This window comes from Sturnira hondurensis, unplaced genomic scaffold, assembly GCF_014824575.4.
Source record: "Sturnira hondurensis isolate 20B ecotype Veracruz unplaced genomic scaffold, ASM1482457v3 Scaffold0007797, whole genome shotgun sequence".
Classification (NCBI taxonomy): Eukaryota; Metazoa; Chordata; class Mammalia; order Chiroptera; family Phyllostomidae; genus Sturnira; species Sturnira hondurensis.
Window position 1 is genome coordinate 410131 of NW_028080428.1, and position 25373 is coordinate 435503.

The window sequence follows — 25373 nt, forward strand, 5'->3', positions numbered from 1 at the left end:
TTAAGGCGGTGCAGCCCGCGGAGGCAGGGGAATAACGTGCCCCCTGTCCCCCTCCTCGTCCCCTCCACCCCACCCCACGACTGCTCTGCCCAGGTCTCATGGCCAGGTCCCAGGACCAGCTGGGGAAACTGAGGTAGGAAGGGAGAAGGGAGGTAGGGCCGGGAGCAGCTCTCCCACCCAGCTCTCTCACCGCCCCCGCACCCGCGCCCGATTTAGCCACAGGGAGGCTGGGAACATTGTCTTTATTTTAAGCCGCCGAGTGCGGCACGAACGCGGCTGCTGGCGACAAAGGGCTTAGCAAAGCAGCGGCAGGAGGCGCACGTGGGGGTCCGTCCCCCGCCCCCACCTTGCTACCCCTTCAGCCTCCAGGCAGCGGCCCGGCCTGACCTCAGCCAGTTCTGTCTGGTCTGGCCGGGTGGGCCCCGTGTTGGCGCGGCACACCTGGGTCTCCAATGCTACCAGTTGCTATTTTGGGTCACTTGGCGAAGGATTCACCCCTCCAGGCCGCCGAGGGAGTGCGGGGTCGTCCCTGTGCGGCTGGGCCCCTCTCGCCAGGGGCGGGATGGGAAGGTGCTGCCCTGGGTGGGATCCCAGTTTTGTCGCTTCCCAGATGAGCCGCCCCGAGCAGGGTGGTGGCCCTCTCCAGGTCTCTAGGTCTCAGTTTCTTCGTCAGTGTCGTGGGAGTCAGGGACAGCTCTCTGACGGCACTGTTTGCTGATCACTTTTGCATGTGAAACGTGGCACGGGCAGGCGTTTGCCGCGAGTGAAAGCCATTATTGTTATTTATAGCTCGCCCTGACCCCTTAACTGTGTGCCAGGCGTTGCTAAAACGCTCTGAATTCATGAACTGGTTTGTTTCTCACTACAAGTCTCTGAGGGAGGTTCTGTTGTTGTTATTATTATTATTATTATTCCCGCTTTACAGATGAGTACTCTCACAGACAGCGCGCATGGGGCTCCCCAGAGGGTTCGGTGGGTGAGCCTGACGCTCTCCGGGAGCTGGGGTCCAGGCTGCAGTTCAGGACCGCAGAGACCCCCGGAACTGCGCGGGATCTGGCTGAAGGCCGCCAAGGGGCGAAGGAAACAGTGGGCGCCCCCCCCGCCCCGTGCTGTGAGCTCGCAGCCCCTCCGTTCAGACGCTCACCCTCTGCTTGCGCCCACGTCACAAGGTCAAGCCCAGATGACCTCGCCACTTCTCAGTGCCGCTTCTTCAGTCCTGGGAGCAGGAGGCCGAAGCGGGCGATCTTTCTCGCCCCCACCAGACCGGCGAAGCCGCGCTGGCCGGCCCTCAGTGCCGTGGGAAGGGGCGTGGGTTGGTGTTCTCACCTGCTGTCTGGATGATCTCCACTGAGAGCCAGGGAAGGAGGCAGCTGGTCCTCCTGAGGGCGCCCCTCCTTGCTCACCTTTTCCCCATCGCTTTAGGCCCCCAGCCTTGCTCCCCACCCCCACTCCGACGGTGGGGATCCAGGTTAGATTAGAGAGACTAATTAGAGACTAATTAGAGAGACTGATTCCAGGATTTAAAGTAATGCTAGAATCCAGGCTGGGGCTGTGGGTACAGGAGGCCCAGTAAGTAAGGGCTGCTGTTCCCACCGCCAGAGAGCGGCGGCCAAAGTAGCCACAACAAAGGCATCATCTTGGGACAAGAAACTGGATTTCCTGAGCCTGGTTCGGAAATCGAAGCCGCGTCGAAACACTGCCCCTCCGCGAACCGGGCGCTTTACCTCCCCGAGGGGTCCCTGCTGGGAGCCTGGGGACAGCGGGAGGGCCCAGGAGCAGCCCCTCCCCCACCCCGAAGGAAGTGGGGTTTAGAGAGGCCGGTGGCCTGGCGCCTCTTCGGGCCTGCCCCGGGGCGGAGCGCTCCGGGTCCTCCCAGCGGGGACCCGGCCTCGAGTTCCAGGACGCCCAGGTGGGGCGGGCGTGGCGACCGCTCATCGAGTCTCGGAGGGTGGGCCCGGCCTCAGCGCGGCGCGGCGTGCCCGCGGCGGGTCCCTGAGCGTTTCCGTCCCGCCTAAGAGGGCGGGATCTCGGGGTCCCGGTCGCCTGCGACCCCGGGGCTGCACGCACCGTGGACCGGCGCCCGGCAGCGGGAAAGGGTCGCTTTCTTCTGTGCTCCGGCGGCAGGTGCTTCCCGCTCGCGTCGCTACAGCCCAGAACAGCCCGACGAGTCTGCGTAGCGCCGTCGACTGTTTCGCTTGGTCACTGGACATCGGGCCCCCAAGTTTTCCGCCACGAAGAGTACGCGCCCAGGCCCAGCACTAGGCCCGACGAGAGGCTGCCCGAGGGAAGCCCCGGCCTGGGAGGGCGCTTCGGGCGGGAACTCCGGGCGGGCCCCGCGGCTGCTCCCCGGGTCTCCATCTCCATGTCCCAGTCTGAGCGCCCAGGGAGCGCCCCGGGCGGGCAGGTCCGGTTCCGGGGTCCCCTGACTCCAGACCCGCTCAGTTTGCTTCCTTTCCTCCTAACATTCCTCCCCCCGACTCCCCCGACAAGGCGGGAGGGTGAGCCTGGTCCTCGAGCCCCCACCGAGGTGAGACCGAAGCTGCAAGCCCACGACGGCGAGCAGTGGGGCGGGCGAGTGGAGCCTAAGCCCGGTGTGTCTCCCAGACCCTCGCCCCGGCCAGGCGCGGCAAGTGGGTGGCCACGGGGCTGGCCCTCGCCGTTCCTGAAGGCCACGTCGGGAACACCCGAGCCTCTGCTCGCGGTCGTCCGCGGGGCAGTTCCGGGTCGTCCCCGCGGTACCCGCCGCTCTCTGCGCCCGCCGCCGTGCTGCCCCCTAGCGGCCGCCCAGCCCCGCGCTCAGGGGAGCGCGGCTGGGGGGTCAGGAGCCCGGGCCTGCGATGTGCTGGCGCAGAGCGCCCCTTTTCCTTCGCAGATACAAGAATAATACTACAGCCCTGGCTGGTGGTGCTCGGTGGATTGAGCACGGGCCGCGAACCAAAAGGTCGACAGTTCAATTCCCAGTCAGGACACATGCCTGGGTTGTGGGCCAGGTTCCGGGTAGGGGCCATGTGAGAGGCAACCACACATTGGTGTTTCTCTCTTTCTCCCTCCCTTCCTCTCTCTAAAAATAAATAAATCATTACTACCTCCCTCACTACCTCCCTCACTCAGGTCTTTGGCAGGGTGAGTAAAGGATGGTGCAGATCTGACTTTCAAAAGGAATAGGAGGTGGCTGCCTTTCGCCGAGGCCCGACTCCAGGCTACCGCATTCAGAGGCTCTGTAGCTGCTCTTCTTCGTTTAATCCTCGTACAGCTCATGACATAGGCACAGCGGTGGTACCCATTTCACAGATAGGAATCTGAGGCCCAGAGAGGTTAGGGCCGGCCCTCTTGACTCTTTAAGAGTTTGAGGATCTTTCCCCGTCCCCCCGCCCCCCGCTGGAGCCTAACTAGCTGAGAACCCCCTGGGCGGGTTAGGAGAGGGATGGGTGTTCTGAGAATTTCTTGGTAAGTGTGTGCTGTCTCACTTCTTTAACCACCACATAGCCTCGACTGCACGTTGTCAACAAGTTTTAACTGACTTGTTTTTTGTAATAACCCGTCGAAGGAGGGAGGATTGTTTTCCTTACTATATGGTTGAAGAGATTAGGGTCCCGAGAGGTTCAGTGTTCTGCCCAAGGTCGCGCCGCTAGGAGGCGCCAGAGCCAGGCTCGTGGACTCCAGATCGTGGCTTTTGCTCCCGTTGGAAAGGCCCCCTGAGTGTCAGCGTCGGCGTATTCACATGGCCGTCCCGCCCCCCAGCCCCCATAGCTGGACTGCGGGCGGAGGACTGGGGTAATCAGGCTTTCTACCCGCGTCTAAGGCCCCCGCCCCCGCCGGCCCCCTTGGCGCCGCCTGACAGCCTGACCAGGGCAGGGACTGATGGGTCGGAGCAGACCGAGGAGGCCGCCTGTTTACTCTGCCCGCCGGCACTGGCTGGATTAACGGTGTACAATCGAGTTAGGGCCCGAGCGAGCTCCCAGGCTCAGGCTGAGGAGGGGGCGGCGCCAGCGCCTGCGGGCTAGCAGTGATTCTCCCCGGGGCCGTCAGGGGTGTGCTTGAACTTGGAGCCCTCCTAGTCGGAGAAGGAGCTGTGCGCAGCCAACGGCCAGCGGACCTAGCCCGTGTCTCCGGGGGCGGGGACCAACCTTCCCTGCCCTTCTTGCCCTTCCCACGGAGGACGGGAGGCTCAGAAACGGAGGGGCTGGGTGCACATTGGAAGGAGAAAGCTCTTTCCTAAAGGGCGACGTCCCAAAAGAAGATGGCGCCAGTGCAGGGAGAGAGGGAGGGAGGGAGCCAGACTGGGTCTCGGTTTGGGACAGTGGGAAGCCTCCCTGCTTGGGTCTCAAACTGCCTCACTCTGGGGGCGAGTCTGCGCCTCTGTGCCTTCCGGCTTGCGGACCTCTCCCATGAGCACATGCTCCGCCTGCTCTAGCGGTCCTGCCACCACCAGCTGGTGAGGTGACTCAGCAGACCACCTGGGGTGGGGGGAGACAGGGATAAAAAGCCAGCCCCAGCTCGGCCCCTTCCTTGGTTTCCTTGGCCTATAATTCAGGGTGAGGCTTCCAGAACTTTCAATCAGTAGTGACTGTTTCACAACCACACGGTGTCTCGCTTCCTCCAGATTGATGGCTGTCCCCATCCTGAGGGACAGCCTGGAATCTGTGCCCAGCGTTGTGCTCAGCCCTGGGAAGGGAACAGGAGAAATGAGAGGCCAGAGCCATGGAATTGAGGAGCTAGTTGAAGAGATAAGATGTTCTCAGGAAAGGTACCAGGGCAGATGACAGCCCATGAACTTCTGAAACAGGACAACACGGTGAAGAGAGATAGAGGGAGAGTCAGTGAGAAGGAGGCCCTGTGGGAGGGTGTTGGCCTGGCTGGAGAGGACGGCCTGGTTGCAGAGGCTGCAAGCATGCCAGGTGACCCGGCTGTCTGAGTCAACCAGGAGGCCCAGCCTAGAACCTTGTGGGAGAAAAGGAGCCACGTCCTCATTCCCGGCCTCAGTCTACCCACCTATAAACTGGGTGGGGTTAGATTCAAAGATGGACTAGATGGTCCCAAAGGACTCTCCCGTCTCTGATGTTCTTTGAAGATGGGCTGACAGAATGGGGGCAGGGCCAAGGCCAAGGGCAGGGATGGAGAGCAGATGTGGAAACAGAGAGCACGACCCTGGGGTCCTGGTGGGTGCCTGTGCGTTGGGCCTGTGGTGGCACATTGACCCTTGCCCCCACAGAGCCAGGTCATGCGGTCCTCTCCCCGGGCCTTGGTGCTGGGGCAGTGCCTGCCTGTCTCTGCAAGCGGTGGTGGGGGGAGCAAGATGCATAAGGTGTTTCACCGTGCCTGTAAGGAGGCCTCGAAGGGAGCAGAGGGAAGTGGCGAGGCTGGTGGGAACACACTGTGTGTGTGCACGCATGCATGAGTTCTGCTGTCTGGGTTCAGGTAGTTTCTTAACTGTATCTCATAACCTTCCTCTGCCCGAGGATGACAGTAATACTCACCTGAGAGTTTATTGAAGGATTTCAGTAGGTGTGATGACATCAGAGTGTCAGACACAATGGTTTTCCTGCTGTAAGGGTCCCATGCTCCACCTGTTGTCCATCCTCGCTCTCTCTGAACCTCTGGCAACCACTAATCTTTTTTTTTAAAGATTTTATTTANGTTTCTTAACTGTATCTCATAACCTTCCTCTGCCCGAGGATGACAGTAATACTCACCTGAGAGTTTATTGAAGGATTTCAATAGGTGTGATGACATCAGAGTGTCAGACACAATGGTTTTCCTGCTGTAAGGGTCCCATGCTCCACCTGTTGTCCATCCTCGCTCTCTCTGAACCTCTGGCAACCACTAATCTTTTTTTTTAAAGATTTTATTTAGCCCTGGCTGGTGTAGCTCAGCCGATTGAGCATGGGCCTGTGAAGCAAAGGGTCGCTGGTTTGATTCCCAGTCAGGGCACATGCCTGGGTTGCAGGCCAGGTCCCCAGCAGGGGACACATGAGAGGCAACCACACATTGAGGTTTCTCTCCCACTCTTTCTCCTTCCCTTCCCCTCTCTCTAAAAATAAATAAATAAAATATTTTAAAAATATTTTTTAAATTTATTTTTAAAAAGAGGGAAAGTGAGAGAGGGAGAGAAACCTCAATGTGTGTTTGTCTCCTGTGTGCCCTCAACTGGGGACCTGGCCTGCAACCCAGGCATGTGCCCTGACTGGGAATCGAATCAGCGACCCTTTGGTTCGAAGGCTGGCACTCAATCCACTGAGACACACCAGCCAGGGCTGATTTTTTTTTGATCTGTGAACTTTTTTTTCCCATTGCTTTTAGAGAGTGAGGAAGGGAGATAGAGAGAGTGAGAGAGGAGGAGGAGAGAGAGATGGTATATAAAGAGAAACATCTGTTGGTTGCCTCCAGTATGCAGCCTGACTGGGGATTGAACCTGCAACCCTTTGGTTTACCGGAGGACACTCCAACCACCTGAGCCACACTGGCCAGGGCAACCACTGATCTTTTTATTATCTCCTTATATTTCCATTTTTTGATGTTACTGTAAATGGTATTATCTTTTAAATTTTTATTTCCAGTAGTTTATTGCCAATATATACAAGTCTAGCTCTTTTAAAGATTTTATTTATTTATTTTTTAGATACAAGGGAAACGAGGGAGAAAGAGAGGGAGAGAAACATCGTTGTGTGAGAGAAACATCAATCTGTTGCCTCTTGCATGTTCCCCAACCAGGGACTGTCCCTCAACCCAGGCATGTGCCCCCACCGGGAATCAAACCAGCAACCTTTTGCTTTGCAGGACAAGGCTCAACCACGTGAACCAGAATTCTGATTTTTAAAAAATATTGATCTTGTAACTTGCAACCTTGCAAAATGTGTCTTAGTCGTAGTAGTGTTTGAAGATTCCGCTGGATTTTCCACAGAGGGCAACACTGCATGATTTTGGGGACGGAGGATTGGCTGATGTGTTGGGGCCAGAGGGGAACAGTGGGGGAAGCTGGGCAAAGTTACTTTAATGAGTGAGGCGGCTGGGAGCGGGGCCCTGAGGGCAGTGTTTCTCTGCCCCCACCGGTGCAGCAGAGGTGGTTTCTGTCCTCCCCTGGCTGCTGTTTCTCCGTTCCTGCTTAGCGTGGATATCTGGGAGGTGCGGGGGAGGGGGGCCCTCCTCCGCTCTCTGCCTTTTCTCAGTCCTCTGGAGGCCTGGAGCGAGACCCTCTGTTGCTCCTGCCCTGATTTCTTTTCCCATCTACAGGGAAGGACAAGTAGGGTTTGAGTCGACTTGGGTTTTTTCACACTTGTGCTCAGCTGTCCCACTTGATATTCCAAACTGCCCACTGTTTTTAAGAGCCAAGAGTCTCAGAAAGGATTCCGGGGGACTCAGCCTATGTGTGAGAACAGGACCCAGGAAGCCCAGAACACCGGAGGCCTGCGTTCTGGCCTTGGCTCCACCAGAGTCCCGCTGAATGACCCTAGGTAAGTCCCTGCTCTCCTCTGGGCCTGGCCTTCTTTTGTCAGATGAGGCTGGATGAAGGAGATGGGAGCTTCTTGTAGCTCTGAGGGACGGGAGGGAAGGGGAGGGTGCAGCCCACCTTCTCTCCAGGTCCTGAATTGTGTTGGGCAGTGGTTGGCCCTGGGTCTCTGGCAGGAAGAGGGTGACAGTGCAGGCAGTCACAGGGGCCACTCTGTAGATGAAGAGAGGTAGGGAGGGGTAGAACTCAGCGGTCATGGCCACTCATTGGCTTAGGCTGCAGCCTGTGGTACCCAAGGCTGTTGTCATGGCCATACCCATCTGCCTGTGGGGAGGAGACCTTGGGTGAGGCGGGGCGGGGGTGGGGGGTGGGGTTGGGGCGACCCCAGCTGGGCCTGCCGCTGTTGCTTTTTCTTTTCCAATTCCCCACTGCAGGGCCAAACGCTGGCATTGACCTTGGCTAAAAGGAAGGTGGGAAGCAAATGGTTTTGGAACCAGGAAGTGTGGGTTCCAGCCCTGATCTGAACCTGCTGTGTGATTGTCAGTGAGTCCCCAACCAATCTCTCCTCTGAATTCCAGACTATATAACTGACTTCCTAGCTGACACTTTCATTTAGATGTCTAAAAGGTCAGGGGCAAGGAACTCTTCATTTCTCCCCCCAAGTTGGCTCCTCCCCCAGGTTTCCCCATCCCAGCTCAGGACGTCTCCAGCCATCCAGTCTCCCAGAGCCAGTGCCCATCAGTTCACTCCAGGCCATTTTCGTTTCTTGCTATTGCAGTTCTGTGGTGCTAATACTGCGGTCCCGGGGTACTAATAATACCCCCGGGGGTACTCTTCCAGCAGGGTCCTGACCCGTCTTCCCAATTCTGTCCTTTGTCTTGGGGCTTTATCCCCAGCCTATTCTATGTGAGGAAGCCAAAGTGGTTTTTTAAAACCGTAGCTCAGATCATATCATGCTTAAAGCCATCCCGGGATGTCTCATTGTCTGGAATAAAGTCCAGCCTCCTTGTGTGTCCCCACAGGATGAGTCCCTGCCTGCCACAGTTGTAATCCTGTGCCCATCCCTCCGTGTTCTGAGTGAGGCCTTCAGACTTCCGGCTCACCTTCCATCTTTCCTAGGCAGCCGAGCTGCTCAGTCACTTCCTCTTTCACTGCCTTTTTTTAACCTCAGGTACAGAGGGTTGAGTGGATTATAATCTTCAATTCATGATGATTATAATCCGTCATTGGGAGTTATCTGATGATGGAGTTCTAAACCATCATTTGTCTTTTATTCCCTCCTTAAATTTCTTAAAAAAACTTATTGATGAGGGAGGGAAGGAAGGAGGGATAAGAGAGAGAGGAAGGGAGAGAGAGAAACATCAATTTGTTGTCCCACTTATTTATGCAGTCACTGGTGGCTTCTTGCATGTGCCCTGGCCGGGGGTCGGGCCTGCTACCTTGGCAAATGGGGACAACGCTCTAACCCACTGAGCTACGTGGTCAGGGCTTCCCCTTAAATTTTTATAAGTTAACTTGGGGAGGATGAACAGCTTTATCCTATTTCATTCTAAACAAGAGTGTGGAATGTCTCTCCACTTACTGAAATAATTCTCATGATCTTTAAAGAGTTTCAGTAACTTCCTCCATGTAAGTCTTTGGTGTCTTAGGTTAATTTCCCAGTAGGATCTAGCTTTTGGTGTTATCTTGAATGGTATGTTAATTTTCCAAGGTTTTCTAGGTTATTTCTCTATTTTATTGCTTGTCAGTTATGACTCTTGATATTTTGGTAATTGGATTTTGTAACCAGCACCCTTGAGGGGCTCTCATTAGTTTCAATTGCTGGCTGTATTATTGGTTTACCTAGGTGAAGGATCATATTCTCTCCAAATAATGACATTCGAAACACTTCTCTACAGTTTTAAAAATATTTATTTATTTTGAGAGAGCGGGCGAAAGGGAAGGAGAAAGAGAGGGAGAGAAACATCAGTGTGTGGTTGTTTCTCATGCTCTCTGTACTGGAGACCTGGCCAGCAACCCAGGTATGTGCCCTGACTGGGAATCAAACCAGCGACCCTTTGGTTCACAGGCCTGCACCCAATCCACTGAGCCATACCAGCCAGGGTTGAACGTTTTTTATTTCCTTTCCTTTCCTTTCCTTTCCCAGCAGAGCAGTACCGGCCAGCAGCTGCGGTGCTGTGTCAGACAGTTGCGTCTGAGGTTGAGGAGAATGCACATAACATTCCCCACTGTGTGCGCGTTTGCATGGGTGCGCAGGCGCTCTGCCCACCTCTCTGGCTTCCCGGTTTCCCTTGGACGGGTAGCCTTGTTTTCCCTTCCTCTTATTCTAGCTCTCTGGTGGTTTAAAGGATATTTAAAAATACTTTATACTTTTGGGGAGTTGTTTTCAGTGTTCTTTTGTTATTTTCATGGAAATAGAAGTTCTTTTTCTATTTGATTTCCAGAAGTTTTTAAAATAAATGCTGGATACAAATCCTAGAAAATATCTTCTTTTACTCCTTTCACCTTATTTATAGGGAAACAGATGGGCAGAATGAAAAAAAATTCAAAGTAGGAAAATTTATCAGTGTTCCTTTTTTGGCTAACCCTTTTTATGTCTTCAGAAATCAACCCCTCCTCAGCAGGAATTAATTCTCGTTCCAGGTTGAAATAGGGATTGCGTTGTGTTTATTTCCCGTATGAGCGAGCGGATGCCCCGGCACTATTTACTGACTGTTCCACACTTCATCCAGCCGTGGGCCTCCTCTGCGGGAAGCCTTTTCCGTGTGTGGGTCTGTTCCCAGGCTTGCTGTTTTTTTCCTGCTGGCCAATTTGTTTTTTCCTGCTCCCTCATCCACTGTCTTAGTTACTATAATTTTATAACTATAGTATTTTTTATAATAGGAGTTTATAATATGTCTTGATTTCTGGCAGGGCCAATCCTTCTGTCTCGTTCTTTGTAAAAAAGTGCCTTCAGTTATACTTGGCCCACGGCGCTTTCATATACATTTTAGGATTTCCTCACCAGTTTCCTGAAAATATCTATTGAGATTTTTGTCAGAATTGCATTGACTTTATAAATCAATATTGGAGTCACTGACGTTTCTAGAGCATCTACGCCAGGTGTGAGTTGAGAGACTGAGATTTCCTGCCCTTGTGCATAGTGCATGTAAGTTTTCTTTAATGCCTTTCAGTATAATTAAAAATATTTTCTTGATACAGGAATAATAATTCTTCTTCTTCTCCTTCTTCTTAATTTTAATTGTTGTTCAAGTACAGTTTTCTTTTACTCCCATCCCCGCCCAACCCCCCACAGTGCTCCCTCCCTCCCTCCCATTTCCACGCCCCTTAGTTTTTGTCCATGTGTCCTTTATACTAGTTGCTGTAAACCCTTAACTTTTTTCTCCTATAATCGTCTTCCCTCTCCCCTCTGGTCACTGTCAGCCTGTTCTCAATTTCAATGTCTTTGGTTATATTCTGCTTGCTTGTTTGTTTTGTTGTTTAGGTTCCTGTTAAAGGTGAGATCATATGGTATTTATCTTTCACCACCTGGCTTATTTCAATCAGCATAATGTTTTCCAATTCCATCCATGCTGTTGCAAAGGGTAGGAGCTCCTTCTTTCTTTCTGCTGCATAGAATCTCATTGTGTAAATGTACCATAGTTCTTTGACCCATTCATTTAGTGACGGGCACCTAGGTTGCTTCCATCTCTTGGCTATTGTAAATTGTGCTGCTATAAACATTGGGGTGCACTGGTTCTTTTGAATTGTTTTTTTAGGGTTCTTAGTATATAATCCCAGCAGTGGAATTACTGGGTCAAAAGGCAGATCCGTTTTTAGTTTTCTTAGAAAATTTCATACTGTTTTCCCTAGTGGTCGTACCAGTCTGCAATCCCACCAACAGTGAACTAGGGTCCCCTTTTCTCCACAACCTCTCCAACATTTGTTGTTTTTTGCTCTGTTTATGATGGCCATTCTGACCAGTGTAAAGTGGTATCTCATGTGGTTTTAATTTGCATCTCTCTGATAGTTAGTGATATTGAGCATCTTTTCATGTGTCTCTGGGTCCTCTGTATGTTCTCTTTGGAGAAATGTCTGTTCAAGTCCTTTGCCCACTTTTTAATTGGGTTGCTTGTCTTCTTAGAGGGAGTCGTGTAAGTTCTTTGTATATTTTGGAGATTAAACCCTTGTCTGAGGTATCATTGGCAAATATGTTTTCCCATAGAGTTGGTTCTCTTTTTATTTTAATACTGTTTTTTTTTTAGCCGTGTAGAAGCTTTCTATTTTGATGAGATCCTATTTGTTTATTCTTTCCTTTCCTTTCATTTTATTTATTTATCTTGAGAGGGGAAGGGTTATGGAGAGAAACATCAATGTATAGTTGCCTCTCGTGCATCCCCTGCTGGGAACTGGCCTGCAACCCAGGCATGCGCCCCAACCGGAAATGGAACCCTGATCATTTGGTTCACAGGCCCGAGCTCAATCCACTGAGCTACACCAGCCAGGGCTATTCTTACCTTTATGCCCCTTGCTCTAGGGGACATATCAGTAAAAATGTTTCTGCATGAAATATCTGAGATTTTCCTGCCAATGCTCTCCTCTAGGACTTTAATGGTATTGTGGCTTATATTTAAGTCTTTTATCCACCTTGAATTTATTTTGGTGTATGGTGTGTTAGTGCTTGAGTTTCATTTTTTTTTTGCATGTAGCTGTCCAGTTCTCCCAACACCATTTGTTGAAGAAGCTATTTTTACTCCATTTTATGTTGCTGCCCCCTTTGTCAAATATTAATTGACTGTAGAGACTTGGGTTTATTTCTTGGCTCTTTGTGTTCTGTTCCATTGGTCTATGTGCCTGTTTTCATGCCACTACCAGGCTGTTTTGATTACAGTGGCCTTGTAATACAGTTTGGTATCAGGTATTGTGATCCCTCCTACTTTGTTCTTCTTTCTCAAAATTGCAGCTGCTATTCGGGGTCATTTATGATTCCACTGATACAGTAATTCTTTTTTTTAAATATTTTATTTATTTATCTTTAGAGGGGAAGGGAAGGAGAGAGGAAGAGAAACATCAATGTATGGCTGCTTCTCGTGCATCCCCTGCTGGGAACTGGCCCCTGCCGGGAACTGGCCTGCAACCCAGGCATGTGCCCTGACTGGGAATCGAACCATGATCATCTGGTTCTCAGGCCCATGCTCAATCCACTGAGCTATACCAGCCAGGGTGATACAGGAATTCTTAAAAAGTTAAAACTTTCTAATTTTTACCAGAGTAGAAAATGCAATTAATTATTTTATTTATTGGCCTTGTAGCAGCTATCTTGAAAAGTTTTATTATTTATAATGATTTTAGATTTTTATATAGATAATTGTATCCTCGATAAATAGTGAGTTTGATTTTTCCTTCCTAGTCTTATTTTTGTTATTTGTTATGTTTTATGGTTAATTTTTAAAAATCCTCACCCGAGGATATATTTATTGATTTTAGAGAAAGAAGGAAAGGGGTGGGGGGAGAGAGAAAACATTGGGGTGATGCTGCAACCCACTGAACCACCTGGCCAGGGCTGTTATTTGTTATTCTTGTCCAAAGCACCAGCATCCTTGTGCATAATGCAGAATAGAGGAGGAGTCCAGGCCTGTCCCTCCTTCCCAGGTCTAAAAGGAATACTTCATCATCACCAAGTCCTTATTATATGAAATGTTAAAGGGACTTATCTAAGAAAAAGAAGATAAAAAATATGAACACTGAAAGGACAGCAAACTCACAGTTATTAACAACCACACCTAAAACAAAAGCAAACCAAGAGGACAGCTAGATCAGGAGAGGAACCATAGAAATGAAGAACACATGGAGGGTTAGCAACAGGGGAGTGGAGGAGGAGAACGGGGGGAGAAGGTACAGGGAATAAGTAGCATAGATGGTGGGGAGAAAATAGACAGGGGGAGGGCAAGAATAGTATGGGAAATACAGAACCTAAAGAACTTGTGACACATGGACATAAACTAAAGGGGGGGAATGGTGGGGGAGGGGGTGTGCAGGGTGGAGGGGAATGAAGAGGGGGAATGGGACAACTGTAATGGCATAATCAATAAAATATATTTAAAAAATAAAGTAACAAGGAAACTTAAAAAAAAGGAATACTTCTGATGTTTCACCATTAAGAATAACATTTGCTTTGGGCTTTTGGTAGACGTTCCATATCAAGTTAAAATTCCTTTTATTACTCTTTTCTTAAAGCTGTTTTTTTAATGGATGTTAATTTTTGTGAAGGATTTTTCTGCTTTTACTTCAGCGATAATCTAGTAATGTGGCGATATTAACAAATGACCACCTTCGCTTTCCTGAGATTAATGCTCCTTAGTCATAATGTGTTATCACCTTCAGACATCACTGGATGCATTCAGATGCATTTTGTGTAGGGTTTTTATATACGTCTGTGCCTGACACTGACCTGTCGTCTTTAATTCCCAGCTGTCCTCCTTCAGGTTCAGTCTAACTGCCCTCCTTCAATGAATTTGAGATAATTACCTCTCTTTCTCTTTTTTGGAGAATCATCTTGAAAATATTGGAAGATTTGTTTCTTAAAAGTGTGGCTGAACTCACTTGGATTATTATTTTTAAAAGATTTTATCTGTTTGTTTTTTAGAGAGATGGGAAGGGAGGGAATGTGAATGCCTGTCCTACAGCTCCTAGGGTGGGAAGCTCAGGGCTCCTGGGGGTAGCTGAGCTCAGAGGTCTTGGAAGGGAAGGGAAGAATTTGCCATTTGAGGGGCAGCTGGGCCTTCCCTAGAGAGGCGGGGAGCCCTCCGAGCCTCCAGAGTGCCTATGTATTTCACCACTTGCTGGGGGACACCCCCCTAGCCTCCTACCTTCCCAGTCTGCCCTGTTTCCTCAGGCTGCTTCTGTCCATCAGCTTTTCTGCCTCCTCCCTGACTGAGGTGGACTACCATAGTGGCATGAGGCAGAGGAGGAGGTGGCCAGCGCGGCAGGGGAGCGTAGCAGCTGCAACATCACGGGCTGGGCCGCGCTCATGGTCAGGCTGTTCCGCAGGTGCATCTGAAGCAGCTGCTTGGAGAGAGGGGGCTGAGGCCTGGGTCTCCAGAGCAATTCCTCCTTTCAGCCCCTGTCCTGGGAGGCACAGGTTCTAAGGGGAGGCAGGCAGAGCCCTGGGGGGTGTCACACGAGGTCCCAGGGCTCTCACCTCCATGCTCAGTTTGGCTCCCTCTTCCTGTTTCCCTTCGGTCCAAGCCACTTTCCGTGGGGCCCTCAGGGAGAGGTCCGGCCTCCCTGAGGACGAGTGCCCGAGGGCTGACTCAGGGAAGGACCTGTGGGTGCAGGGCAGGGGCAGGGACGACTCCCGCCTGGACTGATGGGGTTGTGGCTGCCCGTGGAGGGTGCAGACCAGAGGAGGGGACATGTTGGAGGGATAGGAAGAATTCTGGGCCGGGAGTTAGGGCCCTGCGTCCTCCTCCAAGGACTGCCATTGTCTTCATGGGGGACGTGGGACAACAAGTCCTACCTTCTCTGGCCATGGTGCTCCCCGTTACCAAACTGAGCCTTGGTTCTTTTTGCTTTGACCTGCGGTACTAGGAGGGAAGGTAGGTAGGGGGTGGTCCGGGAAGCTCTGCCCGCCTGTGATTTATTGTGAACCCTCTGCCCCCCGCCAAGGCCCCACACACCTGGAATAATTGAAGGCGACCAAGAGGGGCAGAGAGACCAATAGCTGCAGGTGGCGCCAGGAGGGCACCGCTGAAGCCATGCCGGCCAGGGAGAACTGGCGGAGGCTGCAGAGTAACCCGAAGAAGAAGCCCAGAACTGGGCAGTTATGGATGGGCAGCCACTCCAAGCCTGGGGAGAAGAGCAGAGCTCAGGCCAAAGTCAGGGGCGTGAGAGTACATGCATGTGTGTGAGGGTTAGTGGTCATTTCCAGGTGGACGGGGACCCTCACATCAGAGCAGAAGGGCTCCTCCTTTGAGCTCAGTCCTTCTCTGAGTCTTTCCCCTGCGCCCCCCAGCCCCGCCCACCAAGGGTAATAAAGCAAGGGTGGTTGGACCACCAGCAGTGTTCAGTGTGTGTGGAGCAAGGAGTAGGCTGGAGGGCTCTGACTTGCCAGGGGTCCCCCTATTTCACAGAGTCCAGCTCCCACATTCGTATTGCCTGGCTTCTCCCGAACACCCTTTGCTTTGCCTTGGCCACTCCACCTGCACTGCCTTCAACTCATCTGAGCCCAACAAACGTTCAGGGGCGGCAACTCTGTGCCACGCCCTTTGCTTGGCCTGGCGAATCTGTAACTCCTTGGCAGTCTCCCCAGTGGGCCGCCAACGCCGAGTTCACGGGTAGTGTCCACTAGTTCACTCCTGTGTCCCCGGCACAGTGTCGGACACAGACTAGATGCCTCCTAAAAATGTGTTACATAAGTGAATGGTGGATCAAAGGCTCCCAGTTTGACTTCTCTGTGTAACTTCACCCCCCAATCTCTATCAAATGTTTACTCAGTTTGTCCTTTCAGTGACCCCCAAATATTGGGGAGACATTCCGGCTTCCGAAGATGAGAGCCGCCAAAGAGGTCACCGTCTTCATATCTTTCTGCCCCTGGCCCTGCCTACCTCAAGGGAGGCCTCGGTAGGTAGGGATGCTGGGACAGGTGGACTCAGCTTTGCACTCAGGGAAGGAGCTGAGGTCTGAATTGGTCTGGTCCCCTGCTCCACCGAGACCTTGTGATTCAAGGGTCACCACGAGCCCAGCCCTCCCGGGGCCCCTCTCACTGGGTGTCAAGGAGTTGGTGGTGAGGCCACTCATAGCCACGCTCGAAGGGAAGCGGCGAGCGTGGTAGGTTGTGAAGTTGGGTGTGAAGGCAGTGTAGGCCCCTGACCCCTCTCACTGCCGGTAGCTCCAGGTCAGCACCTCCCGGCAGCCCCTCTGTGGGGAGAGGGGAAGCCTGGGTTGAAAGAGCACATTGCTTCCTCCCTGCCCAGTGTCCTTGGCTGTCTCACCCTTGGTGCCCTGGGCCAACTAATAGTTTTTTTGCAAGGCTGCCCACGTGTGACCACGAGGTAGGTGCTGAAGTGAGAGGTGGGGGATGACAAGGCAAGGACTGGCACCCCGGCGCCCTTGAGTTAGGCCCAGGCTCGGGCTGCCGCTGTCCAGGGTCCTGACACATCGGCACACTGATGGAGGGGCCCAAACACTCTCCTGGAATCACAGGGGTGTGTGAAAACTACTCAGACGCCTGAATCCGACTCAGGCCCTGTCGATTATCTGGAAGGTGAGCTAGAAACGGGATGTTTAGCAAGCTCCTAAGATTTGGGGGCTGCTGCTCTGGGGTGTGGTGGACTCTTCGACGGCTGGTTGGTGATGAGCCCTGACAGACCTCTGCTAGGACACAGTCTTTTGTAATTCTTTGAAAAATGAGGCATAGTTGACATGAAACATTATATTATTTTCAGGTGTACACCACAGGGATTCAGTAGTTGTATCCACTGCAAAATGATCACACAATAGGTGTAGTCGGTATCTGTTACTATGCATAGTTACAAAAAATTTTTTTCTTGTGATGAGAGATTTTTAAAGATCTACTCTGTTAGTGATGTTCAAGTATGCAATTCACAATGAATCTCTGTAGTCGCCATGCTGTCCGTCACATCCCATGACTCATTTGTTCTATGACCGGGGATTTGCACCCTTTGACCCCCTTCTCCCATTTGGCCAGCCCTCGGCCCTCCGCCTTGGCAACTGCCTACCTGTTCTCTGTATCTGTGAGTTTGGTTTATAGAGCTGTTTTGAGAAACCTATGCAAAGCTGTTGCTTTTGCAAAATGAATCTAACTGTGGCTTATATTTTGTGAAGAATAAAGCTGATTTTGTGTACCTTTGATCGGCTACGACATTTCTAGTATTTACAGATTTTATTCTCTAGAAAATTGCCTCCTGTTATCCGCTGCGGGGTCTGCTTACAGTCCTTGGCCTGAGAGATAGTCGAGGTTAGGGTGATCCCCACTGCGTTCTGGGTACTGGTGTAACCTTCACTGTGACCTCTGGGGTTAGGATCATCACCCTTGTTTCATAGAGGGAGAATCAGATCAGTCAAAGACAGGCTGCACAGCCCTCCCACGGGCACACAGTTGGTGGTGGAGCTGAGCCTTGCTCTGCACTCTCACTGACCCTCCGGTCCGGGTCTCCGAGACACTCACAGGTTACACACAAGGCAGAAGGGGCACCAAGTGACTTCCTCAGGGTGTCAGAAAAGCTGGATTCCTCTCCTGCTTTTGCTGCTTATGAGTTGTGTGACTGTACCTTTGTTCATTTTATTTAAAGATTTTATTTATTTATTTTTAGAGAGAGGGGATGGGAGGGAGAGAAACATCAATGTGTGGTTGCCTCTCGCGCACCCCCTAATGTGGACCCAGCCCACAACCCAGGCACGCACCCGGACTGGAAATTGAACCAGCGACCCTTTGGTTCATAGCCCACGCTCAATCCACTGAGCTACACCAGCCAGAGCCTTGCAACGGTACCTTTAAAAATTATTTACTTTTTTAAATGATAGAGGTAATGAATTGTTATAGAAGTTCAAACACATAGAAATGCAGAGTGAAAAGTTCTCTTCTTTCCAATTCCACTCCTCAGAAGTAATGACTGATAACTTTTTGTTTTTAGTCCTTCTTGACATTTTGGGCAAGTTAGTTAATATCCTTCAACCTCAGAGTCCTTATTGGTAAGATGCAGATAATAGCACCACCCTTGCCAGCTTCACAAGGGCATTGCGAGGAGTAACTGAAAGGAAGTTAGGCGTGGAACGTGCTGATGGGCTCCTCTAAGCCTATGTCATCACAGATGTCATCACACTCGAGTGGATCATGTGTCCCTCCCTGGGTTTTCAGGGATGCCAGTCTCCCCCCGTGTCCAGCCTAGAGGGCCCATGCCTTTGCTCCTTGACCCAGCTTTGTCCACCACTGACCTGTCTACCAAGTTGCCAAACAGCATCCCTGCCATGAAAATGAGTGGGCTCAGCTGGGGCAAGTTCCAGTGTGCACACACGAGCTCCCACTTTGAGGAAGGCAGATCTGGGGGCCAGAAGAGCTTGGCTGGTCCCCAGGAAGCCCTGCTCCCTCTCTCCCGGTGGGGCTGAGGGTCTCGATTTGAGGCCTGCCTGTAAGGAGTGCCTCTCTTCCCCTACCAGGCAATCTTTCTCATCATGTTATTTCAAAACACGTGAGAGGTGCCTCTCATGGCGCCTGCTTAGACACTTCCTATTCCTCTGACCCCTCGATCTCCTCGAGCTCCCAAAGCCACCCCTCCCCAGCACACCTGAAGAAATATGGCCCTGGAGCTGGCTTGAGCTAATCAGAATCTTTTGATTATTGATTTGGAAATGTGACTCAGAGAAGCAAGATTTGTCAGGACACCTGAAGTTGGGATGGGATGGCCAAGCTTTGGAACAGTATAGAAGTGGAACTGAGAAAACATGAGAGAATGTGTTAGAGGTAGAGATAGACAGAGTGTGAGAAACATGGGAGAAAGAGAGAGGAGGAGGAAGAAGAACGAAGTGATGGAGTCAGAGGGAAGTCAGCGGGGAGCCCAGTCAGTGCCAGAGAAGAAGAGGGGGGGAGTCCAGCTTTCAGTCCCCTTCAGCTCCCTGGTCCCAGACCCTCATGAGGCTGGGCCCACACTCTTTTTTTCCACTTTTATTTGTTTTTTATTTTTTATTGTTGTTCAAGTACAGTTGTCTCCATTTCTCCCCCACCCCAGCCATCCCCACCTCCCACCCTCGATTCTACTCCACTTTGGCTTTGTCCATGTGTCATTTATACATGTTCCTTGATGACCTTTTCCCCAATCCCCCCATTATCCCCTCCCACCTCCCCTCTGGTTACTGTCAGTTTGTTCTTAATTCCAATATCTCTGGTTATATTTTGCCTGCTTTTTTTTCTTGTTGATTAAGTCCCACTTACAGATGAGATCATATGGTATTTGTCTTTCATTGCCTGGCTTATTTCACTTAGCATAATGCTCTCTAGATCTGTCCATGCTGTGGCAAATGGTAGGAGCTCCTTCTTTCTTTCTGCTGTGCAGTATTCTATTGTGTAAATGTACCATAGTTTTTTGATCTATTTATTTACTGATGGGTACTTAGGTTGCTTCCAGCACTCGGCTATTGTAAATTCTGCTACTATGAATATTGGGGTGCATAGGCTTTTTTGAATTGTTTTTTTTTAGAGTTCTTAGGATGTAATCCCAGTAGTAGAATTGCTTGGTCAAAAGGCAGTTCCATTTTTAGTTTTTTGAGGAAATTCCATACTGTTTTCCCCAGTGGCTGCACCAGTCTGCATCCCCACCAATAGTGCGCTAGGGTTCCCTTTTCTCCACAACCTCTCCAGCACTTGTTTGTTGATGTGGTTATACTGGCCATTCTGATGGTATGAAGTGGTATCTCACTGTGGTTTGAATTTGCATCTCTCGTATGGTTAGTGATGCTGAGCATCCTTTCACATGCCTCTGTGGGCCCATGTTCTTGACCTTGAATTCTGTGAAATACTCTTCCATCCTTCCACTGACTTTCCATACATACATTTGAGAGAGTTGTGGATAGTTGCAGCTTTCAAATAAACAGCAATTAGACAGTACAACTGATAGTTTACATTTTGTGGCTATTTTAATTAATAGAAGGAAAAACCCCATCATTTTTAAAGCACTCCTCCTCTACATGGGGATCAGAACAGCTCCACAGCCTGTAGGAAGCCACCCTGATGATGGATGTGCCATTAAGATTGAGTCGAAATGATCCATAGATATGGCATTTCCTTTACAATTAGGAGCAACTTTTTATACTTTTGAACTGTCAGAGTGGGTTTTTAAACTGTTATTTCTTTCGTTCATCAAAAAAAAAAGATAAAGGGCTGACCAAGGCAACTAGGGACTGTCCCCTGATGTGTGTTCATGTCTACTCAAGTGAATTCATCTTTCAGGTGTAGTTCCTTGATGGTCTTGATTTGGTTGGGGAGAAATCCTTATTTCTGAATACACTTATTACTGTAGGACTTTTCATATTCTGTGGATGCACCTATCACACGATGTAAAATTTGCGATGTCGGCATTCGAACACTTTTCCCCAAAGAATGATGGACGTATTGCTGTTTTATTCAAACAGCTGTTCTCCTATAATTCTATGTGCTGTCTAATATGGCTTTTTACTTGGAACTGATTCTGGGGCTGTGTCATTCTGAGAATTCATGTTCATGGTACTCTGCTGGAAACGCATGACTAGAATGTACCTGTGAAGATGGACGTGAGAAACGCTGTGGTGGGTGAGTTAAGGATATTGTAGACTGGAACGGAGAAATGGAAGGATAAGGGGCAAGAGGGGGTGGGAAAGAGTCAGAGGGGTGCAAAGGGAAGGCCTGTGCAGTCTCATGATGCGGTCTGTACACAGCCCAGGTTAGAAGCGGACCAGTGAGAACAGAGTACTACTCAGTCTCTCTGCCCGTGGTCTGCTGTAAAGCAAAAGGTCGCTCGGGGCTTACACCCCCATCTGTGTTCTCTTCACACGCGCTTGGAACCCCTGAGGGTCAAATATTTCTGTGTGCTCCTGGGCCTCTTTTTTTTTTTTAAATCCTCACCTGGGGACATTCTTTCATTGCTTTTTAGAGAAAGGGGAAGGGAGAGAGAGAAACATAGATGCGAGAGAGAGACATCGATTCATTGCCTCCTGTATACACTCACACTGGGGATTGAGTCTGCAACTGAAGTATGTGCCCTGACCGGGAATCAAACCCACAACCGAAAGGGACAGTGCTCCAACCAACGGAGCCATGCTGGCCAGGGTGCTCCTGGGCCTTTTGTATAGAGATGTATTTTATTTCGAACAGAAATCAAAGTCTAGAAATAGGCGTTGAGGCAGACTCAGAGAATCACTGCCTAAGACAACTAATTGGATGAAGGCTACGATAAAAGACAGATGCTTTGAGACTGGCCTCCGGGGAAGGAAAAGGAGAAAAAGCACAGAAAGCAGAGAGGTGAAATGGCAGCTCTTAATCATCTGCAGAACAGGAAGGAAGAGGAGATTCAGGCTGCGTCATTCATAACAACCCATGCCCTCCCTGCCCTGTAGTCCTTGGGCTGAGGGGTAGGCACGTGACCCAAGCTAGCCAATCAGTCTCTGCTAGAATTTTTCGAGTTTGGAGCTGGGAGACAGAAGCCTTTCTCTCTGGTGAGGAAGTTATTTGGAGTGAGTCCAGAATGATCTGTGGTCACCTTTGGAAGGATCGTGTACATTGTGGACGTGCCTAGCACGCAAAGAAAAGCAGAGATGAGACCCAGCAAGGGTCCTGATGAAATCCACGGTTCTGGTGCCCGCAGCCCCTGGAGCCATTTCTGCCTCTGCCCGTCTTGTGGTTTGGGTATAGGAGCCTTTATACACTCTTTTTATGCTCAAATTAGCTTGAGTTGAATTACAGTCACTTGCAAATAAGAGTCTTGACTAATATGGTACAGATGGAAGCTGCTAGTTTTTGCCCAGGATATTTTAGTTCAGAAGAAAATAAGGAGAAGTGCTCAGGCAGGGTTTTTATTATAACTCACAGCCAACCTCTTTTTCATATTGTATTTATTGATGTTTGGCTTTGTACTCAGAGTGCTGAAGTAACCCTATGGATATCGGGTCATTTTCCTTCCAAGGGGCAAGCTGGGACTTTTCTTTCTCAGGTGACCTGTGCCATTGTGCCTGGGTGGAGTGTCTTCATTGTGACTAAGTGTCTTGCCTAAGCAGCCCCTGTTGACTTGCGAGTTGTTTCCTTTGCTCACAACTCAGATGGTCCAGCCTCACATTGAGTTATGCATGTAAGCTGCCTGTTACCTGAATGAATTGTTCTCCGGTGCAACTGTAGGCTTCGACATTATTGGTTCAAGGAAGAGGTCACCTGGCTGTGCTTATAAAATAGGCCTGTTAGTGTCCCAGGCCTGTGTGCTGCAGCGGAGGATGGTCCCATCCATGGTGTCTCCTAGAAGAGTGTTGGATTATTCTCTGCATCTCCGTGTATCTCGGGGAATGGCCTACCTGTGCATCTGGCCTTGTCAGTCATTGAAACCAAAAGTGACGAGATTACTATCAAGTCTTTATTTAGAAGAAGATCCAAGGCATTTGCGTACCCAGATTCTTAGCTCTAGGTGGCAAGAGATCTGAGCTTCTGGATCAAACTGCCTGCTGTTTGAACAGAAGAGCGAGAACCGGGTTGCTAGTTCCTGGAATACTTTTGACCTTGGAAAGCAGAGGTTTGAGAAGGAAAATGGGGAAGCAGATCTCGAAGGGCTGGTAAGATCCAAAGTTTGGGTATGTGGGTGCAGATGTCTCAGAACCCGGGCTGAGGCTGGATGCTGATGAAGAAAATCCCCCACCCCAGGCCTGGGGGGGGACAGCGTTTGATACGCGCACGTCTCCGCAGCAGGAAGACTAACCATATTGAGTCACCTTCGGCTTCTGTCTCCGGTGTCTCTGGTGGGAGAGGGCTTCGCTCTGGTCAGTTTCAGACAGGGGCTGCATCAGGCAAGTTGGAGGACTATGCCTGACTGCAGTCCCTACTCAGGGCATCTTCTCGGTATAGCCCTGGCTGGTGGGCAAGGGGGTCACATGATCCCTCTATGTTGCCCCTTGGCGTGATGACTAGATGAGGCGGGGACATCTGAGCCAGTTGTGGGAGGGGATGAGCCCATCGATGTGTTATGCTGAGCCAATCGGAGGCTCTTCTGAGAGTTTGATTTAAGACACACGGAAACATTCTGGTTGTTGGCAGACCCTAAATCTGAGAGGTCATGGATCAGGGCTGGGGTGGGTGGTCCTCTGGCAAGATGGGCACACAGAGGAGATGGGCTGAGAGGAGACAGGAACAGAGTAAGTGTATAGAGATGCCTCTTGTGTCCCAGTTTCTGGTTCCAGTTTCCATGAGGCCTGGACACACTCCATTTCCTGTCCTTGGAATTCCCAAAATCTCTAGTCATGCAGTGATCCACCCCGCACTTTCCTACAAGCAGACTGGGGAGAGCTTCTCTTTCTTGCAACCAAAAGGCCATTAACTAGAACAGATGCTAAGAGCATGGTTAATGCGACAGGTGTAAAGTACAGAATTCAGCTGGGTGAACCACTCTGCAGTCCAGGGTGTCTTTACAAATGCATGTGTATGTTTTTTGGGGAAGGGGTGTTCAATTCCTAGAGATAAAAGGACCCCCATAACCTGTTCTCCTTCCTGTTTTCCCCCCTTGGTTGTTCACCATCTCCTGGCCCCTGCTGCCGAGAGTTCTTTCTAGATGAAGTCAGAGGCTGTTTTTGTCTCTGGGACTCTGAGCCCAGAATCCGTGGTCAGGAATACCCCATAACTCCCAGCCACCTGCGTGTCTCCTTTCCCCCTCCCTCTGTACCACCTCCCCATTTCCCTACCCCAGGAAAAGATTAAACTCCTGGGACAGTGTCTCTCTCTCTCTCTCTGGTGGGGGTGAAAGGTCAGAGAGCACCTTTCTGCAAGGTCTTGCACGTCTCTTCTACCAGGAAGCCTCCAAACTCCAGCCACTGTTCTCTCACATTTGGGGCAAAGCTCTTCACAGCTCCAGACTCTTCCCACGTTGAGACAAACTCAGGTCAGGGTCACTTGGTCTGTTTGGGGCTGGTAAAACGGGGATGCAGGGATTGGAAGGGGCAAAGCAGGGGCCCAGGCATCCTCACCTCGGTCACGGTGGTGGAAGGCAAGGTGCTGTTGCTGTAGACCCAGCCAATGGTGCAGGGCTGTGTGGTCGCTGTGCCCTTGGCCTCTGTGCCATTGGGAAAGGGTAGTCCCTGTTGTGGGGAGGTGAAGCGGAAGCCATCCCTGCCCATCCAGGGGCAGCCAGGGCTCTAGCTCCCCATCATCACTGAGGTCGGCACTGGCAGGCAGATACCAGTGATGGGTGAGGATGGTGGCGGTGAAGTTCTATAGAACCCAGCGATGGGTGATGTGGGAGGAGCAGGAGCAGGCGGAGGAACAGCAAAGTCACCTGGATCTGCGGTAAGTGGCCGACGCCCCCCGTCCCCCACTGCTGCAGGAGGCCACGAGGCAGGACCACTGGAGCTGAGGCCTCCCGCTCCCCAGGCCATTCCTGCCTTTGGGTGCGGGGGGTGCAGGTGTAAGTGAAGGATTGCCCTTTGTCTCCAACTCATCAGTTCCCGGTCTGCTGTAGCCCTGGGCCTCCTGATGGCCAGTAGTAGTTTCTATAACTTTTTGTTTTTAAGGAATCAAGTTAAACTACAACTTGGGAGTAAGACATTCAATTATTAAGACTTGCTGCATTAATGGTTTCTTCAAGGGGATCTAAGGACAGGTCAGATCTAAGGAGGGTCACTGACGGTGCCCCGCAGCCTGGCCGTTTGAGCCCCCCGACTGGGCCGCAACAGGCGGCCTCCGCCTTGGAGAAGAGGAGAGAAACGCTAAATTCAGGAAGGAAGGCCAGAGCACTGTCATTAAAATAAAGAGGCAAGTTTCAAAAGTCACTGCTATAAAAATAAAAAGCCCAGCTATGAATTTGGAGAAACTATTTACCAAGCACACATCTGGCCTAGGACTTGTTTCTAGAATACATTTTTAAAAAAGCTCACAATTCAATCATAAGAAATCAAACAATCAAATTTGAAAACGCACAAAAGCTTTGAATACTTTACCAAAGAACAGCTCGAGATGGAAATAAGCACGTGAAAAGTTGCTCAGCATCGTTAGTTATTAGGGAACTGCAAATGAGAACTACAGGAAGTCACTACTACACATTTACCGCAATGGCTAAAGTTTGAGGAATCGATTGTACCAGGTATGGGCAGAGATGGGTAGCAACGGGAACTCTCAGATACTGCTGGTGGGAATGTAAAATTTACAACCGCTTTGGAATATTGTTTGATCATTTCTTAAAACGTTAAACATACACCTTACCTGTGACTC

General features: G+C 50.7%; 1 protein-coding gene across 1 annotated transcript; it reads right to left on the reverse strand.

Moving 5' to 3' along the window:
* Nucleotides 1-14335: 14335 nt before the first annotated feature.
* LOC118991661 (solute carrier family 22 member 6-like) lies at nucleotides 14336-24283 on the reverse strand. Its single transcript, XM_037053022.1, has 5 exons — nucleotides 24134-24283; nucleotides 16192-16300; nucleotides 15106-15274; nucleotides 14628-14751; nucleotides 14336-14491 (listed from the first exon to the last, which is right to left on the reverse strand). Exons 1-5 carry the CDS (start codon nucleotides 24281-24283, stop codon nucleotides 14336-14338), a joined length of 708 nt encoding a protein of 235 aa, XP_036908917.1.
* Nucleotides 24284-25373: the final 1090 nt, after the last annotated feature.

Excerpts from the sequence above, each read along its gene's own strand:
- LOC118991661 (XM_037053022.1), bottom strand. The coding sequence starts at position 24,283 with ATGGGCAGGGATGGCTTCCGCTTCACCTCCCCACAACAGGGACTACCC. Across the intron at positions 15,275-16,191 it reads CACCAACTCCTTGACACCCA|GCTTGGAGTGGCTGCCCATC; the intron begins GTGAGAGGGGCC and ends TCTTCTCCCCAG. Across the intron at positions 14,752-15,105 it reads GTCGCCTTCAATTATTCCAG|GTCCTTCCCTGAGTCAGCCC; the intron begins GTGTGTGGGGCC and ends CTGCACCCACAG.